The sequence below is a fragment of the Belonocnema kinseyi genome, chromosome 6, assembly GCF_010883055.1.
Source record: "Belonocnema kinseyi isolate 2016_QV_RU_SX_M_011 chromosome 6, B_treatae_v1, whole genome shotgun sequence".
Lineage (NCBI taxonomy): Eukaryota > Metazoa > Arthropoda > Insecta > Hymenoptera > Cynipidae > Belonocnema > Belonocnema kinseyi.
The window spans coordinates 38,898,697-38,919,607 of NC_046662.1; the positions used below are offsets into that span (position 1 = coordinate 38,898,697).

The 20,911-nt window shown below is 26.7% G+C and overlaps 1 protein-coding gene across 2 annotated transcripts in view; it reads left to right on the top strand.

The window, feature by feature from the left end:
* LOC117174302 (GATA-binding factor A-like) overlaps positions 1-18,537 on the top strand; it is a 168,249-nt gene extending 149,712 nt beyond the window's left edge. The window contains exons 3-6 of one of the 2 annotated variants that reach the window (XM_033363281.1): positions 162-418; positions 5,797-5,969; positions 11,828-12,107; positions 16,945-18,537. In XM_033363281.1, coding sequence (XP_033219172.1) covers positions 162-418; positions 5,797-5,969; positions 11,828-12,107; positions 16,945-17,264 — 1,030 coding nt within the window. In that variant the 3' untranslated portion in view covers positions 17,265-18,537. The remainder of the gene's footprint in view (positions 1-161; positions 419-5,796; positions 5,970-11,827; positions 12,108-16,944) is intronic. The other variant, XM_033363282.1, reaches the window with a different exon arrangement.
* Positions 18,538-20,911: the final 2,374 nt, after the last annotated feature.

A 20,911-nucleotide genomic window follows, 5' to 3' on the forward strand; every position in this document is an offset into this window, starting at 1 on the left:
TCCTTTGAATATAACCTATCAGGTTTAGCTTTTGAAACAATAATTTGTTCATTTTAAAGCTTGATAAAAATTTGTCTACATTATGATCGAAATTTTGAAGAACTTAATAAAAAAATAATCTAAATTGATGGTCAATTTTAAAAGAATATTTTCAATTGTAGGGATAAAACGGCTTCGTGGCAACATGGAGTGGACACTTATGCACACCATGCATTAGCTGGACACACGGGGAGTTCCGCGGGTGGTATGGGACCCCATGGGGGTCACGGCCATCCTCATGGCGGACATCCCCATGCAGCGCATCCCCATTCAACCCTTGCTGCTGCGGCAGCTTCACCATTTTATGCCCAAAATGTCGCGATGATGTCCTCCTGGAGAGCATACGACACCTCAGGATTCCAACGGGCTTCACCTTATGGTATGTTTTAATATTTTACACACATTTTATTTGTTGTATTTCTAATAACCTACTACACAAAATTTAATTGACAATGAGAAAATTCTTTATTGTGTCCACCTAATTATTGATTGCTATATATGATACTATGGCAATACGATCAACAAACTTTTGTCTGGTTCAAACAAATTTTGTGTCAACAAAAATTTGAATCAACTCTTCACAAAAAGTATTTAGTCAACAACTATTTCGATTTCACCAATTTTCAGCTTAATTTCTGTAATATGTTTTATCATTATCAACCTTGCTTTATCCAGGGCCAAATAAACTTTTTTAACTTTCTTAAATTGAAAGATTTAGATTCTGTTCCAAAAACATAAATCCACATTATCATTTTTAATACTCTAAATTGAAGAGTCAATCAATGAATTTCTTGAATTTTGTTGAAAATTCGTCTTTTTCGGTAGTCAATTAATCTTTTTTAGTTAAAAATTCAATTTTTTTGGTTAAAAATTCTTGAATTTTATTACAAATTCGTATTTTTCGTAGTAAAGTAATCTGTTTATTTGAAAATTAATTTTTTTTTGTTTAAAAATGCTTGAATTTTAAAAAAATTCGTCTTTTGGTAGCAAATTAATCTTTCTGTTTAAAAATTCATTTTTTTGGGTAAAAATTTTTGTTTGTTTCTATCTTTCTTAAAAATTAATCTTTTTGGCTTTCGTCTTTTTTGGCAGTGAATAAATCTTTTAGTGCAAAATTTCATCTTTTTTAGATGAAAACTCAACTTTTTGTTTGACAATTCATGTATTTTGTTGAAAAGTTGTACTTTTTGGTAGTAAATTATTTTTTGGTTACAAAATTTAGATGTTTTTTAGTTTCAAATTAAAATTTTTGGTTTTAAATTCTTGAATTTTATTGAAAATTAATCTTTTTGTTTAAAAATTCATCTTTTTTAGTGAAAAGTTGAACTTTCGTTGGAGAACTCTTGAATTTTATTGAAAATTCGTCTTTTTTTGTAATAAATTAATCTTATTTTTTTAAACTTCATCTGTTTTAGTTAAAAATTCAACTTTTGGTTCAAAATTCTTAAATTTTGTTGGACATTCGTCTTTTTTGTTAGTGAGTTAATCTTTTTTAGTTAAAAATTCAATGTTTTTAGTTTTTAGAATTCTTGAATTTTATTAAAAATTCTTATTTTTTTGTAGGAAAGTAATCTTTTTATATGAAAATTCAGTTTTTTGTTTCAGAATTCTTGAATTTAAAAAAAATCTATCTTTTTGGATAACAAATTAATCTTTCTGTTCAAAAATTCATATTTTTAGGTAAAAAATTGATCTTTCTTTCTATCTTTTTTAAAAATTACACTTTTTGGTATTCGTCTTTTTTGGAAGTAAATAAATCTTTTAGTTAAAAATTTTATCCTTTTTTAGTGGAAAACTCAACCTTTTGGTTGGCAATTCTTGCATTTTGTTGAAAAATTGTCTTTTTAGGTAGTAAATTAATCTTTTTGTTTAAAAACTCATCTTTTTAGTTGAAAATTCAACTTTTTGGTTAAAAATTCATCTTTTTGGTTACAAATGTAACAAGTATAACAACTATAGTTGTTTCTGTCTTTCTTAAAGATTTAACTTTTTAGTTGAGAATTCTTGAATTTTATTGAAAATTCGTCTTTTTTGGTAGTAAATGAATCTTTTTGTTTAAAAAATCCGCTTTCTTATTTCTTTTTTTTATTTGCTAATTCAGCTGTTTTGTACACAAAATTCCTCATTTTGTCTTAAAAGTTCAATAATTTAGTTACAAAAATAAACTATTTGGAAGAAAATTAGTTTTTTTATAACTTAAAATTATTTTTGTTTTAATTAATCAGTATAAACGTAAAATCTGGTTTTACCTGAAGGCTACAAAAATTGATTACGTAATTTATATGGATGATCCATATGCTTGAGTAAGAACTATAATAATTCTTAATCATTTTTATATTTTTATTTTGAAACGTAAATTTTCCCCTCTTTGATTGACGAAATATACATTTACAACTTCAGAAAAATAATAATCAACGACTTTGAGTGTACCCCGGATTTTAAGATCGCAAATAATTGAAAGATGAAAAAAACAGAAAAAAATTAAATAACACCCCGGACATAAACTTAGTTTCTTACGCTTTTCTAGAAAACGAAATAATATATATTGACTGATATCAATAAACATAAAATATATACACATTTACTGTCCTAGACTGTTTTCCCTTTTTTATGACGATAAGTCATACCAGCGGGAATTTGATAAACTAATCGTTACACTCATAGGAAATTTCTTGCCGACTCATAATCTTATCAGTTGCGTACACGTATGTAGTCCATGGAACTTTTGATTGTTTATCAGAACCTCAAACATCAAGCACTCACGCCACCCAGTCTACCTCAAGCTTGTACTTTTTCATACAAAATTTATTACAAAATTTTAACAATATACGCAAATTTGCAAGAAAATATATAAAGTATTATTTTTCTAACGAGAATTATTTTTGCTTTTGGAATAAAAATAGTTAAAATATAAATTATGGTCACATTATTTAGAAATTATTATATTCCACTTAAAAAATGAACGATAAAAGCTTTTTTTGCGAGCAGGAAAATAAAAGACATATTAATTTTTTGGAGATGCACTGCCACTGGTTAACCAGATTGGGCCATGTGCAGGGATAAATGATAGCGGCCTCCTTGAAAAGTGCGTTGAGCTTCCCGTCAAGTGTTTTCTGTCAGAAATGCAACAGAAGGCTCTTTAAAATTTGAGTGAATTTATTTTTGTCAAGGTAATTTTAAATTCCTCACCATAAAGAGAAAAAATTTACTTTTTTCATAAAATTGACTGCAGTTTTATGAAAATTTATAAATAAAGCATTTTACAAAAATGAGAAGAGCGTTTTTTCTAGTCAACACTTAACAATGGGTAAAAATATTAAAAATATTTCCTATATTCACTTTCAAGAATAGAAACATTTATTATCACCAGAAGTACCAAGAACGATTTGTATGTAGTTTAAATGAAACTAAACTGAATAATATTATAATAAATTATTAGAAAATCAATGAATCAATCTACAATTTTAAATTAAGTTATCTATCATTAGCAGGCGTGTTTAACTATACATACATGTGTATATAATATAATTTAGATTGCAGAATTCTTTTATACAATAAAAACAAGGTTGTATAAAAATAGATAAAAATTGAAGGTAATCATTGAATTAGAACTTTTTAAATAAAAAATGAATTAAGAATTAATGTTTGGTCATCAACTGAGCAATTGAATTTCAAAAATTTCTTGAAATTTGTTATCATATCATCAAAATGAACATCTCCTTTTTAGAACGAAAATAATGTCATAAAAATGCATCTAACTATTTCTTCGTCTAAACAATTATAAATTCTGATTAAATTAGTTTTGAAATATAAGCCTGAAGTATTCAGATTTATTATGAAAAATGTTATAACATAAAAATATTAATTAAGAAATAATAAATTTTTTTTTAATGAAACACTTAATTCAATTTTATTGATTGATTACTGAGTATGATATTAGGAGTTCAAACTTGACAGAACAGATGGCGCAAGCATGCAGTGAATCAATAAAAAACTTCGAAACGGAGTTTTAAAATATTTTAAATGCAATTTTTAAATATTATGACCTACTTACTAAAGTTATATTTAAATTTTACAAAATCCATTTTTAATAAAAAGTTATGCATTTTTGAAATTACTTTACAGATTTGATGCAATTTTTTTTATTATAAATGATTTTCGTGACAAAATTTATTATGCTTCTAAAATATAGGGTTGTCTAAATAAGCTTAAAAAATATTTCATTTATTTGAGATATTTCTATCTAATCAAAAATACTGGAAAAAGTTGACAAGTGCTCAGTATCAAAAACGGGAAGGAAACGTGTTTTTCACAGTCGTTTTTGTGGTTTTAAAATTACATTTTTCCTTCCTAGTTTTAGAAATGATTTGAAATGCCTCCAAACTACCGAATAACTGAAAAACACCAGAAATTAATTTAAAAAGTTGAATAAATAAAAAAACATAGAAACTCAAAATTTAAAATTTTTAAATTTTACTATTTACATATTAAATATTATTTAAATGAATTTTTATCAACATCTATCTATGACAATAAATATAAAAAGATCAATTTTCAATCAAATAGTTAAATTTTGAAATAAAAAAGATCAGTTTTCAACAAAGAACAGGATAGTTAAATTTTAGGATAAAAAAAAATAAATTTCCACTAAAAAAATATTTCAACCAAAGTGATGAATTTTGAACCAAAAATATGAATTTTCAACTAAAAAATATCAATTTTCATCCAAACAGTTTTCAACCAAGAAGAGAATATTTAAATTTAAAGATAAAAGTTGAATATAAGAAAGATAATTTTTTTCTAATTTTTAAGAAATCAATTGAACTTTAAAACCTAGTTGTTACATTTTTCACCAAAAAGATGAATTTTTGAATAAAAAGATTAATTTTATACTGAAAAAACAAAATTTTGACAAAATTTGAGAATTCTCTACCGAAAAGTTGAATTTTCAACTAAAAAAGAAAATCTTTGAAACAAAAATGGTGCAGTTAATTTTTCAGGAAAAATTAATTTTCCATAAAAAACAAACAATTTTCAACCAAAGTGATAAATTTTAACCAAAGGGTTTTATCTTCATCATAAATTATTAACTTAAAAAGATCATTTTCAATACCAAAATAAAAAAGTTCCATTTACAGTTTAAAATAGCTTTAAACTAGACAGACTAAAGTTTTAATTTTAATCAATTTACGAATAAAAATTTACCAAAAATAGAAAATTATAAAATAATAAAAAAATTTGTAAATACGATGACAAATCACACAAATAAAATTTTTTATTAAAAATTGTAATTTTTCGAGCTGGAAAGGGGAAGGTGGAATTTCTGTTGCATTCAATCCCTTTCCCAGCTTTACACTAAGTTAATTTTAGATTAAGTTTTAATTTTTAAAAATAATACAAAAAATTTTTCAAATATAAAATTAATACTCTTACAATCCATGTCAGCCTCTGTCAGAATTATTTGATTTGAAAATTTATAATGAAAACGACTTTTCTATTCATACATCAAATTTGGTTTACGTCGTTGAAAAAAATTTCTCTGTTTAAAACAGATGTTTATAACATTACAAATGAGCATAACTTCCTTACTCTTCAATAAAGTGTATTAATATTATAGGCCAATCGATTTACATTGGATCAAAGAATCTTTTCCGTTATTGCATAAATTTGGGATTATGTTAATGAAAAAAATTTGACTAGAAAAAACCGTTTTTTTTTTCAAATATTATGCATAATAAAAAACAATGGTCTTTCCAGATTCCTCCATGGAATTTCAATTTGGAGAAGGACGCGAATGTGTAAATTGTGGAGCAATTTCAACACCCCTTTGGCGAAGAGATGGAACTGGTCATTATCTTTGTAATGCTTGTGGCCTTTATCACAAAATGAATGGCATGAACCGCCCGCTTATTAAACCCTCAAAGCGACTGGTAAGTTCAGCAATACTTTTTACAAAAAGAATTGAGGAAATCGATCGAAAAACAAACTTTTCATATCAAAATTAGACATCCATAGAAAGACTTGTTAAATTTTTTAAATTGTTTTAACCATAAAGTAAACTTTTTTAATTTCTAAATAAATATCAGATTCTGAGCTATATTAAATCATACACGGAATATATTAATTTTTGTAATGTGTTACTTTTTTTTAAAATAAATTTTCTTCTGAAAAAGAGATCTTTCGCTCGACTGGGAATCGAACTCCAGAACTTCCGAATGCCGGTCGGGTGCTTTTCTCTTAAGCTACTAAAGAGATCCAAAGAAGAATCTTTTTTCAGAAATGTACGCATTAATTTGCCAGATGTTATTTATTCAAACTTTTCATGAAATCTGTATTATCATCAAAGAGCAACAACAATTCTTAACGTCTTTTCAAACTAGATGAAGCTATGAATTAAACATTTTTTTCATTAATTTTGTTATAAAAAAAAGATCTTCTTAGCTGTGCTTTGAATCGAACCAGTGCTTTTCCCTTAAGTTACAATTTAGAAAAAATGTTAATTCATAGCTTCTTCTAGTCTCAAAATACGTTAAGAATTTCTTTTACTCTCTGATGATAAATACAGATTCCTTGAAAAATTTGACTTGTAACACCTGGCAAAATAATGCGTGCATTTATGAAAAAACATTCTTCTTTCGAACTCTCTAGTAGCTCAAGGGAAAGGCACCCGACCGGCAATCGGAAGTTCTGTGGTTCGATTCCTAGCGGGGCAAAGGAGATATTTTTTGACAAAAAAATTTTTATTCACAGCTCCATCTAGTCTGAAAAGACGTTAATAATTTCTGTTATTCTCTTAACAAAAGCATAAAACGTAAAAACCAATCGAAAAAAATGTTAGCTCTTTCTTGAGTCTAGGCATTTGGTGGTTGTGTCCCCAGAAAAAAAAGACAGTAAAATTGTTTAGAATCTAATAATTTTAATGAAAAGTGTTCTGAATATCAGTAAGAGAAGACTTATTTTTCAGTAATTTGAAAAAAAGAGAACAATGTTCTAATTGCAATAGGTCATGCCTCATGATCTTTTAAAGTTGACAATTTTTGACTATTTTGCAAAACAATTCAGTTTAAAACAATTCAAGTTAAATTTAGAAGAATTCAAATGAATTGTAAAACATTGAAAAAGTTGAAAAAATCTCATTAATTACCGTAAAATTGAAATAAATTTAGATCAATTCCAGATAAACGACAAGAATTCGATGAAGTTCACAAAAATTCAAGGTGAATTTACAAAATTCAAATGAGTTGAAAACAATTTTAAAATATCAAGAAACTTAATTGAATTGAGCAACTTTGAAATGAGGTTAGAAAAATTCAAGGGAATTAAAACGAATTTTATGAAATATCTATGAATTCGATATGAAGTTAAAAGAATTTGGATCAATTAAATAAAAACTTTCAAAACTTCCAAAACGATCCATTTAATTGACAGAATTGTGCGAATTTAGAAGAATTCAAGTAAATTACAAAAATAAGAGTATTCCAAAGAATTAAAAAGAATTCAAGGTGAATTAAAAAAATGTCTTCAAATCTTTAAACTCCTTCTAATTTCTAACACAAGAAGTGATTAATGGTTACAAACAACTAAAATTATAAATTCAAAAGAATTGGAACAATTTTAAAAATCGAAACAGATCGATTGATTACAATAAATTTTTGAGAGAATTTAGAGAAGTTTGAAGGAGATGAAAACATCTAGATGAAATTTATAAAAAATCAAGATGAATTTAAAAAGTAATGAAGTGATCAAGAAAAAGAATATGAAAGAATTAATTGAATTGAGTAGAATTATGATAATTTAAAAGAATTGAGGTTAAATTAATAAGAATTCAAGGCGAATTACAAATAAATTTCCAACAACATTTGAAAATTAACATTATGAAGACCTTTGGAAGTCCCTTGAAATTGTGTAAATCTGTTAGAAATGACATGTAATTTTTTTAAATTTGAAAAAATACCTTAAAATGTTTCAAATTCTTTGAACATTTATTAATTTTAAAAAGTGGAAAAAATTTCAGAGAATTCCAATGTTATAAAGTGTTTAAACGCTTGAAAATCCATTCAAATTAATGAAATTAATTAATAATTTCTTGAGATCTTTCAAAATTTCCTTAAATATTTCAAATCCTTTAAAATTCCATTAAGATATTAAATCAATGAAAAATTACTTGGAATCTTTCAAAATAACCTTTAACTGATTTCAATCCTTTCAAATCTTTTGAAATTCCTTGACATTTTTTTTTTAAATCTTGAAAATTCCAAGGAATTGGAAAAAATGTGTTTAAATCTTTCAAATCCTTTTACCATGTTATCAGTTGATCCATAGGTTCAATTAAATAAAAACTTCAAAATTTAGAAAAATCCATTGAATTGACTATGATTGAGTTTATTTTGGAAGAATCCAAGCGTTTAAGTAAAATTAGAAAGAACTTAAAAGAACTCAGGATTAATTAATAATAATTCAGGGTGCATTTTCAAATGTGTCAAATTTTTAGATCCCTACAAAACACTTAAAAATACCCTAAAATCTTAAAAATCCCTTAAAATTATTTTAATATGTTTAAAAATTTCTCGGGATCTTTAAAAATACCCTGAAATATTTCAAAAGAATCGTCCCAGGACGGCTGAATATTTTCTCATGCAAGGTATTTTATAGGGAGGTCAAGATCATTCTTAAAATAAATTTCAACGAGAAATTCAATGGTGACCTTTATTTTTTTCTTGACAACGACCTTCAAAGTTTCTTCAAGGTCAACTTTTTTAGAATGGAAGCTCCCTTTTTTACACCCGCAATCAATACAGCGGAAAATTTTACGCTCAAATATAAACCCAGGCCATAGGCACATTGTAACCTTGAAGGACACTTCAAGGTTGATTACACTGAAACAAGGTCTACATACCTCTGAGTCAAGGTAAAATTGGACCCATGACCTGAGAAAATATTCGAACATAAAATTTACTGGTCTATCGATTGCCGACGTGAAAAAATTAGGTTTCCATTTTTAAAAAAAGTTGACCTCAAAAAACCTTGAAGGTCACTCTAAGGTCATTTAAACTTAAAGAAGGTTTGCATACCTCTGCGAATTGAAGTTTTTCAAATTTTGTTTGTAACGAACAAATTTACTAACTTTAACTAGGCGTATTCCGTGGCGGCTTTAACAATGACCTTAACGATGAACTTCAAGGTCATTTCAAATTATTGAAATAAATAAAAATGTTTTTGGAAAATTGTAAGATTCCCTGAAAGATTTAAAATTCTTTGAAATCCTGCGAAATACCTTACTAGTTTTCCGCTGAAAATAAAAAAATCCGTATTTTTCAGATTACCGCGCCTTGAAAACTATTAAAGATAGAAAGTTATTTTTTTAGTTTTTCTCATAATTTTGTTCACTTTCTTTTTCCTGATATAGCTTTTTCTCAAAAATGCAATGGGAAAGGAAATGTCTTTTGAAACTGTTAAAAAACGGGTTTGGCAATATAATCCGGTAGCCACTAACACTTCTGTATGCACTATTATGTCCTCGATATTACTCTTTTTTAAAAGGTCAAAAAAAGGCCACTGATTACGAATATTTTGGGCAGGTTTTCGAAATATGGGTCAACTTTTGTTTGAACATTTTCTTAAATCAATTTCATTATTTATAGACAAAAAAATCATAAAATCATTCTTAACATGACTGAACAAAAATAAAACGTTTTTGCATTCTGCACTTTTTTCGTATGAGAGTCCGTTTGCAGTGTACAGCGCTATAAACAATTGATTTTTTAACAAAATTGTAATTTTTTTACAGTGTTACCTCTGAATCTATAATTCAGAAAAATTCAAAACTTTTATACTGTCTATATCAATGATAGACCTCTTAAAGGAGAAAGAAATCTTCTGATCGAATAAAAACTTCTCTCCTTAAATTGTTGTTAAAAAATGGTTATTTAAAAGAGAAAACCGTTTAGACTCTTCATTTATTAATAAACAATCATAAAGATCAACCAGTTTCACAATGATGCTTCAAATTGTTGCGAAAGCTTCATTTAGTATTATTAAAATCATTTGTTGTTCATAATTTCTTTTGCTAAATTGTTTATAACAATTGATATAAATAATGACCCCAAATTACCAGAATTGACTTGAATTTGTTGTTATTAATCCGTGACACATGATTAAACTTTTTACTCTCTCGACTATAAACAATGTATTTTTTGTAAACAAACGCTACCCTAAAAGCCAGAATTTTCAAGTTATTAGAGATCAACTTTTTTATATCCTTAATTTTACCATAAAGAATTTAATTATTTTGGAGTTAGCATTTTTGTATCCGATCCTTATTGTTTATAACTACTGTTATTAACAAAAATGCTTAATTAAGAAAATCGATTTTTTCCTAATTTTTATCAATCTATGGCACAAAATAAAACTTTTCACCCTCAGGGTATTTTTTCGTATAACCAGACATTATTTATTTATGGCCTTATAAACAATGTATTTTTTATAAAAACATCTTCCCCTAAAAGCCACAATTTTAAAGTTATTAGCGATTACCTTTTTATATCCTTAATTTTACGATTAGAAATGTAATTATCTTGGGAGAGTGAACAGTTTTATTTTGTGCTATGGATTAATTAAAAAATGGAGAAAAAATTGATTTTTTTAATTAAAAGTTTTTATTAATAACAATGGTTTTAAACAATAAGGGTCAGATATCGAAAATGCTACCCAAGATAATTACATTCTTTATAGTAAAATTAAGGTTATAAAAAAAGGTTATCGCTAATAACTTGAATTTTGCGGTTTTTAGGGGAGGGTATGTTTATAAAAAATACATTGTTTATAAGGCCATAAATAAATAATGGCTGGTCGTACAAGAAAATATTCTCAAAGTAAAGTTTTATTTTGTGCCATATATTAATACAAAAATTAAGAAAAAATTTATTGTCTTAATTAAGCTTTTTTGTTAATAACAATAGTTATAAACAATGAAAGTCAGATATCGAAAATGCTACCCAAGATAATTACACTCTTTATGGTAAAATTAAGGTTATAAAAAAGGTAATCTCTAATAATTTGAAATTTGCGGCTTTTATGGAAGTGTATATTTATAAAAAATACATTGTTTATAAGGCCATACAAAAATTAACAAATTATGTTAATATTGCTAGATAAAGCTTTCGCAACAATTTGAAGCAAAATTATGACACAAAGTGCAGGATGCAGATAAGTTTTATTTTTGCCCAGCCATGTTAAACATGATTTAAAAAATTTTTTTTGTCAATAAATAATGAAATTGTTTAAAAACATTGTTTAAACAAAATCTGACCCAAATTTTAAAATCCTTCCCAAGAAATTCGTAATCAGGGACCTTTTTTGACCTTTTAAAAAAGAATAATCTCGAGGACCTATTAGTGCATACAGAAGTGTTAGTGGCGTCTGGATTAATAGATCTATTCTATAAATTTTTATATCTCAAAAAGGACCCCTTAACAATGCTTTCTCATTAAAAAATTTACTCTCGGTTTTTTCTGGAACTTTGAATATTTCTTAGACGTGATGCCTGGACCATACTCTTTCGAGCGAGAGAATACTTACTGATTTTCAAGTTTCTACTTTAATCTACTGATTAATTTGATTGGTCGATTATACCACATTCTTAAAAGTAGAAAACAACTTAAAATCTTCGAATAAATTTTAAATTTTGCGATAAAACTGTGGAGTCTAAAAATGATTAAAAATCGAGGTTTCCTTTTTTCTAATTTATTATCCACAAGAGTTCTTCCGGTATACATTAGCAATGGGACAGATCTCCGAATTCCAGACTGCAACGAGGCGGCTGGGGTTATGCTGCACAAATTGTGGGACACGAACGACAACTTTATGGAGGCGCAATAACGAGGGTGAACCAGTCTGCAACGCATGTGGTTTATACTTCAAACTTCATGGTGTCAATAGACCATTAGCGATGAGAAAAGACGGCATCCAAACGCGGAAACGGAAGCCAAAAAAGACACCAGAACCTAACGCCAGGCCCTCGAATGGAGACCATGAAACATCGGTCTCAACAACTTCCCCTCCCTCTAATGGTAGGTGAACTTGAAATACTTACAAAATTAAAATTCGAAAGTGAGCAGCCCAACATTTTTAAACCAAAGAGGTGAATCTACAAAAATATGAGTTTTTAACGAACTATTTCAATTTTTAATCAAACAGTTGGAGTGTTAACTATAGAAGACGAATTTTTAACAAAAGAGTTAATCTTCAACCGAATAGTTTAATTTCCAGGGTATAATCTAAGCCTCATTTAGAACTGACCGAATCCCTATTATACGAAAACGCATGGTAGTGTTTGTAGTACATCCTTAGAACAAATTGTAGCCGTAATCAATTACTTAATCACTTTTTATGGCCGTTATGTGCTAAAATATCGTTTAAATTTGAACAACAACGTTGTGACTATCACGGTATTTTTAAACAATCTGAAAAGAACAATGATGAGGACGACGATAAACGTATTAATGAGCCTCCTTTGAAGAAAAGATTGTTATTTGTATAATTTACATTGTTATTTGTATAATTTACAATAATTTTGTATATTTTGTAATTAGTTAATAATATATTGCATTAAGTATTTTCAATTCTTAAATTTTATGAAAAATAATAATAAAAGAAAAGAATATTGAAGTTGTCTTGATATATATGAGTATATAAATACAGATAAATAATGTAAGATATGATTGGGTTAATTTTTGAAAAATTCCTTGCTTCCTTGTCTTTGATTTTTAAGTAATTCTTGTCTTCATGTGCGCGAATTTTTCTCTTTTCTCCCTCTATCAACTTTTGAAATGTATTTTTGCACTGCCCATAATCAAGTTTTAGAACTGACCATTTTTTTTTAGAACTGCCCTTTTGGTCAGAGCTGCCCGTTAGATTATACCCTGTTAATTGCCCACCAAATTGTTTAATCACCAACCAAAATTAGTATTGTTTGGAACCAAACAATGGCATTTTTATTTTTTAACCAAAAAGGATGAAGTTTCAACCAAAAGATTAATTTTTGACCAAAACAGACGAATTGTTAATAAAATACATGAATTTTCAGCTATAAAAGTTCAGTTTTTAATCAAATTTACAATTTTCAATCGAGAATGGAATAATTATATTGTTCACTCAGAAAAATGTCTGGTTAAATTAACCAGAAATTCTGATTAAAACAATGAGAATTCGGATTCAAACAGACATTTTTTTAGTGTTAAATTGAATTGTTGAATTTTCAACCAAAAAAGATGAATTTGTAACCACACAGTTAAATTTTCTGCCAAAAGGATGAATTTTCCAGCAAGAAGATTAATGATGTACCAAAAAACACAAATTTTCATGAAAATAGTTTAACTTTTAAGAAAAAAGTTAATTTTTAACAGAGTGCTTTAATTTTCAACGAAATTGTTTAATTCTCAAACAAACCAGATTAATTTAGGCCCGAAAAGTTGCACTTTTAATTCAAAAGGATGCATATTCCATTTTAAATAAAAAATATCAATTTTCAAGCAAACATTGAATTGTTACATCGTTAGTTACAAAAATTAATTTTCAACGATAAAGTTAAATTTTCATAAAAATAATTTAATTTTAACTTAATTGTTAAATTTAAATGAAAAATGTAGAATTTTTTAAAACAACACAATTTCTACCAAATTCTTGAATCCTCAATCAAATCAAATTTAGACCCAAACATTTGCATTTTTAACCAAAAATCATAAACTTTAATGAAAAAGAATTAATTTTCTACTGAAAAAGATAAATTTTCAACAAGTTACATGAATTTTCAACTAGAGAAGATCAATTTTTAACAAAAATATTAACTTTCAACCAAGAATGAAAAATTTACATTGTTACATTTCTCAACAATAAAAACAAATTTTCAAAAAAATAGTTACATTTTCAAAATGAGAGATAAATTTTCAACTAAAATTATGAATGAAAAAAATGTATTTTCAACCAAAGAATTCATCCCAAAATATAATTTTTTAACCCGTAAGATTAATTTTTTAAAAACGGAATAGATCAATTTCAAACCAAGGAGGTGAATCTTGAAAAAGCCGAAAATATGATTTTTTAGCAAACAAATTAATTTTTGACTAAAAAGTTCATTTTCCACCGAATAGTTTAAATTTCCACCAAATTCGTTAAATAATCAACCAAAACCAGATTATTTTAAAACCGAACAGTTGCATTTTTATTTTTCAACGAAAAATTTAAATTTTTTAAAATTTTCATACAATTGAATTATTAGCCTCGAAATTTGAATTTTTGACAAATAGGTCGTTGGTAATCAAGCTAGATAATTTTTTAACCAAACAGTTAAATTTTCAATAAAAAAAAAATTATTTTAAACGTTTTGGTCACAAAAGGGATTGGAAAAAATTAAACCTTAAATTCAGATTCACGAAATTCGAAATTGTTTAATTTCAAACGCTACTAAATAAAAAATTTCTCAGAATAAATTATTAAATTTTTCATGTTATAGAATAAAATGGAAAAATTAACAAAAAAGTCAATTCCAAAAGTTTCATTGTGATTAAAATTGAAACTAACTATATCGAATTTCTGAAAATAATGGGAAAATCGATTAGCCGCAAGTTTCTTTAGAAGCCGTAAAAATCGCATTTTTCAAAAAAGCCAAGAAAGTAAGAAAAGTTACATTATTAATAAAAATCCTATCAAACTTTGTGAACTTTCTTGAAATCTTTTAAATCCTATAAAATATTTAAAAATTAACCCTTTTGAATTTTGGGAAATTCTTTGCAATTCCATTATTTTTTTCTCTAATTTCTTAAAACTCTGATAATTATTTGTTTAGTTACTTGTATTATAAAAAAACACTGATAATGAAATTTAATATTCATATTTTAAGCACCAACCCTTTAAAGCTTTGAAATTATAAAAAAATTAATAAAAAAACTTCGGGTGGAATCCAAACCACCAGAATCACCGCACAGTGGGGAAAAGTACATTTTTTTGATCAAAATACTATTCCGGCTTAACCTGTGGACCGATTTGGGTGTTTTATTCTTTTATGCTGATAAAATTTCAAAGAAAGTCGTCGAGCCTGATTTTTTATTTAGTTTTTCAATTTTTTTATAAATAAATAAGAAGAAAAAAATGGAAATTTTTTATATTTCACGTTCCCAGTACTCGTCAATAATAGGAAAATTGTTGTAATTGCCGACGCTTCATAGATTTACATTATATAAAGATATTCCATCATGATACAATAAACAAAAACATCTTGTATCAACAAATTATTTTTTGAAAATGTGTTTTCTATAATTTTCAATAATGTAATGTTTTTTAAAGTTATATTGCAAGAAATTTAAATGAAAACAATATTTTGATAAAAAAATTTCTCTTAAGACTATTCTTGTAAATATTATAAACAAATTTAATAAACAAGTGCCTTATTCAGGCCTTTGTCGACGGAAAAACTCGTTTTTTTCAATGTCAGTCCTTTTAATTGTGAACTTTATGATAATTTCAGTAATATTCATAATTAGATGAATAATTTGATGTTTTTGTTTAACAAATTTAATTTAAAAATGCATTATTCAGGTATTTGTCGACGTAAAAACTCGTGTTTTTCAGTAAAAAAAAAGTTCATTTTTTTCATTCAGTACTTGCAGTTGGCCAACACGAGAGGGTTTGAATACAATGAATGATTGAACAATACGTTTAATAATTGATGCAAACTCCTGTTGAAAAAAAAACAAGAATCCAACGACCAAATTTGGACAACAACGAACAAACAAAAACAAAACAAAAATAAAATAAAATCCTATTGTATTCTGAGAATAAATATAATAATTTTGGGACAAAAATAAAAAAGAGGAAAGAAAAATGAGAATCCTCTTTTTTATTTTTGTCCGAAAATTATTTTTTTTTCAGATGACAATAGAATTTTTCTTTTATTTATTTATTTTTATTTATTTTTTTGTTTTGTTTGTTCGGTGAGGTCCAAATATGGTCTTTGGATTCTTGTTTTTTTTTTTAATAGGAATTTGCATCAATTTGATTGTTGAACGTTAAATAGGATTTTTAATTTGGATTTTAATCTAATTTAAATTTCTTAAATTTTCATTTCATAATTGTCATAATTAAAATCTATAACATATGAAAATTCGGGACACTCATAAGTCTGAATAAAGTTTCTCTCCCAGAGTTAATAAGCTAATTCGCATACATTATGGTACGCGGCTTCACCAAGACATTATCTCATCTTCCTGAACGAAATGTTTATGATTATTCTTGTTTTATCATGAGGTTACAAATTTTAAAAAAATTGACATCGCAAAAAATGCATTTTTCAGACGAAAAATTACTGAATAATGCATTTGTTTATTAAATTTGTTTATAATGTGAACAAGAATAGTCTTAAGAGACATGTTTTTCATTAAAATATTGTTTCCATTCTAATTTCTTGCAATATAACTTAAAAAGCGTTAAATTATGGAAAATAATAGAAAACACATTTTCAACAAATAATTATTTTATAAAATTTTTTTGTTTATTTTATCATGATGGAATATCCTTATATAATGTAAATCTATGAAACGTTGGCAATTACAACAATTTTCCTATTATTGACGAGCACCGGGAACGTCAAATAGAAAAAATCTCATTTTTTTCGTCATATTTATTTATAAAAAAATTGAAAAACTAGATTAAAAATTAGGCTCGCAAATTTTTTTTTGAAATTTTATCAGCAAAAAAAGAACATCCAAATCGGTCCACAGGTTCAGCCGGAATCGTATTTTGAACCAAAGAAGTCTGTTTTTCCCCACTGTGCACCGCACAGCCTTTCAGCTACAGTGGTCCCACACAATTCCCCAATTTTAAAAATAATAATTTTTAAATTCTTATTTTTAGAGGTGAAAGGCAGCCAATTACAGCAGCAACATCAAGTGGAGGTATCCAAATCATCAAGTTCATCAACAACCACCGAAAGACCTGTTTACCTAGGTCACACATCTCTCCTTGCAACCGGAAGCACTCCAACCGTAAAAACGGAACCACGTAGTTGTGAGGGAGTCGTCGGTCAACCCTATTCGTCATATTATCCACATCCACATCAGTTAAGCACCCCAACGAGCGAACACCAACAATCAAGTTACTACGGAGCCCAAGAAGCACCCTATCATCATCAACATCACGTAGCTGCCGCAGCCAAATTATTAGCATCTTCCTAGGTCATTTTAAATCATTTTTCCCAACAAAATAAAGCGTAATCAAAAGATAAAATAATTGAAAGATAACATGGATAATCTGTTTATGAGATTCAGCGAAAAATAAATTTTACTTATATCAGAATCACGATTTTGTAACCCCCGGTTTTGTAATTCCTAGAATTGCTAGCCCACACAGTTTCTCAAGGGACAGGGCGAGAGAGGATGGCGACTCTCGCCTCGAAAGGGCCGCAGTGCGCGAGTACGCAGTCGAGTATATTGCGCAATATTGTACACTCCCGGCACTGTTACTAAATCGGGGATCTGGTATATTTTTCCTTTTTAATAATCGACTTTCGACACTGAGAGAACAAAATATTCCATTTTTGGGCAACTTCAATATTTGCAAAAAATCAATAGACTCTTAGAACAATTTTTTACCAATCCCTTTTTTACTCTCGGTGTGGTTTTATCGAAATCGTTAACCAGTGTAAAATTTTTGTTGATGAACGAGTGATGCGAAACGCATTTAAATGTAATCTTTTTTTTTTTGTCGAGTGGCACGAAAAGTCGACGAGATTTACGGCCATGGAAACCAGTTTGAGATCTTCAATTCCTAATACTGATTCGCGATGTGTGATATTTAAATTATTTATGAGGCACTCTACACAAGTGTACTTCTGTGTTTTTAAAAAGAAAAAGAATTTGCTGAATAAAAAAGAGGAAAAGATAAGGAGATATGGTCTCATTCGCAGCGAATTCTTTTTCAAAAATACGAAATATAAGACTCGATTTGACTCTTCACCTATCACGAGCGATATTTAGAGGCTGGTCAGTAGTACGAGACGCTCGTGATTGGTCGATGAACTGTCTCTTTGCCTTTGATGTACCGCACTCTAAAAAAATGTGGTCTCTCCTTTTTTGCGGTCCTCTAATGAAAAGGATATTAATTAATTGAGAGTGATCGAAAGAAAAAAATCGTTTTCAATCAGAGGATCGCAGAAAATTATTTTTTGCGGTTGACAATCCGCAGATGTAAATAATAAAATTTATGAAGAGTTAGATATAATACGAACACTTTAGACTAAATGCAATATTATTACTACTTTCTTCGATTTATTCTAATCACATGTTTCCTTTTACAAACGAGATATTACAATTAAAATAAAGAGATGCGAAATAATTGCAATAACAGGGTGGCGATTCGGCGGACGATTTCAAATTCCCGGTTTTTCTTGGTCAAGTTTTTCAAGTTTTCCGATCAACTCAAATTTTTAAACACAGTTTAACATAAAAAAGCGAGAAATTGAAAAATAAATTCATTTTGAAAAAAAAGACTTAAATTTTCAACTACAAAATATCAATTGCCAACAAAAAATGGAATAGTTAAGCTTTGAATAGAAAAAAATAATTTAAAAGAATGGATTTTCAGGGGAAAAATTCAATTTTCAACCTAACTGATAAATTTTCACCTAAAATGTTGCATCTCCAACTGTTCCAGTTGAATTTGAAACAAAAAATATGGATTTTAAAATAAAACAATGAATCTGTAAATAAATTAGTTGAATTTTCAACAAGAACAAAAATTCAATTTTACTAACAAAAGATCAAATTTCAGTCAAAACTTAAATAATTAAAATTTTAATTTAAAAAATTTCTTTCCACCAAAAACTAAGTTTAAACAAGAAAGAAAAAACCATATTAAAAAAAAAAAACAGTTACGTTTTCAAACAAAGTGACGAATTTCCAACTAAAATTATGAATCTTGAACTAGTCTAGTTGAATTTTAATCAAAACATATGAGTTTTCAAATAAAACAATGAATCTTTAAATAAGTTAATTGAATGTTCAACAAGAACAAAAATTAATTTTCACTGAAAAAGATAAAATGTCAGTCAAAACTTAAATAATTAAATCTTAAAATCAAAAAATCACTTTCCACTTAAAAAATAACTTTAAACAAGAAAGAGAAAACTAAATTTAAAAAAATAGTTCCATTTTCAAAGAAAGTGACGAATTTCCAACTAAAATGATGAATCTTTAACTAGAATAATTGAATTTTGAACCAAAAAGTTGAATAAGATTAATTTTTGCCAAAAAATATGAATTTTTAACTAAAATTATGGAAAATTCGACTGGAATAACAGTTTTATTTGCAGTTCAAATAAAGTAAAATTTTTAATCATTGTGGAGAAATCCTGAAAAAAAACCAAGAATCTAAGGATCAAATTTTGTCGAAGACTATAAACTTTTCCTATTGCAATCTAAAAAAACAATTTCCTAAAAAGGAAAAGAAAACAATTCCTTTTTTGAACAAAAATAAAAAGAAGGAAAGAAAATGAGAAAAAATGTTGGTTTTATTTTCCGGAAATCTGCACATTAACTTGATTATCGAACGTTCAATAGGAGTTTATATTTGATTTTAATCTCATTTAAATTTTTTAAATTTTGATTTTTAATAAAAAAAAAAAATTTTCAACAAAATAGTTAAATTTGCAGCAAAAAATGAATTAATTAATTAATTGATGAAAAAATAAATGAATTTTGAAACAAGAGCTTCAATTTTCCACAAAAAAAAAACAATTTTCACCAAGAAAAGAAATAGTTTAACTTTTAATTGAAAAAGACGTATTTGCAAGAAAATAGTTCAATTTTCAACCTAACCGATGAATTTTCAACTAAAATGATAAATCTTCAAATGGACTAGTTGGATTTTAAACTAAAAAGATGACTTTTCAATTTAAGCAAAATGAAACTTCAACTTAAATCATGGAATTTCCAACTAAAAAAATTATTTTCAATAAAAAACTTACTTCCAACGAAATATAAAAATTTCCAAACAAATTGGAATTGTTGAATTTTAAACCAAAAAGATGAATTTTCAACTCAAATGCTGAATCTTTAACTACATAAAATAATTCAATTTTTGACAAAAATGATGAATTTTAAGCCAAAAAAATCAATTTCTACCAAAATTATGATTTTTCAACTAAAGACGATAATTTTTCAACCAAAAAGATGCATTTTTAACTAAATTATGGGCTTATTCAACTAGCATAATAGTTACATTTTCAGTTGAAATCAATAATAATTTTCAGCCAAAAAAGAAACGAATTTTCAACAAAATAGTTGAATTTTCGCCAAAAAATTAATTAATTAATTAATTAGTTAATAACAAAAAAGAAATTTAAAAAAAATACTTAATTTTTCTACGAAAAAATATCAATTTCCAACAAAAATGGAACAGTAAAACTTTAGTTGAAAAAAATTTACAACAAAAAACGTATTTTCAGGAAAATAGTTAAATTTTCAACCTAACTGATGAATTTTTAACTAAAATGATAAATCTTTAACTGAAATAGTTAAATTTTAAGCCAAACGATGAGTTTCAAACTAAAACAATGAATCTCCAACTGGAATAGTTGAATTTTCAAGAACAAAAATTAATTTTGACTGAGAAAAATGAAATGTCAATCCAAACTTAAGTAATTCAATTATATGTTCAAAAAATTACGTTCCAAAAAATATTTCAACAAAACAGAAAAAAGTAACTTTAAAAAAAAATATTGAAATTTTCAAACAAAGTGGTGAGTTTTCCACTAAAATTGTAAAATTGTATTTTGAACTAAAATACTTAATTTTTAAATAGAAAGATAAGTTTTTAAACAAAA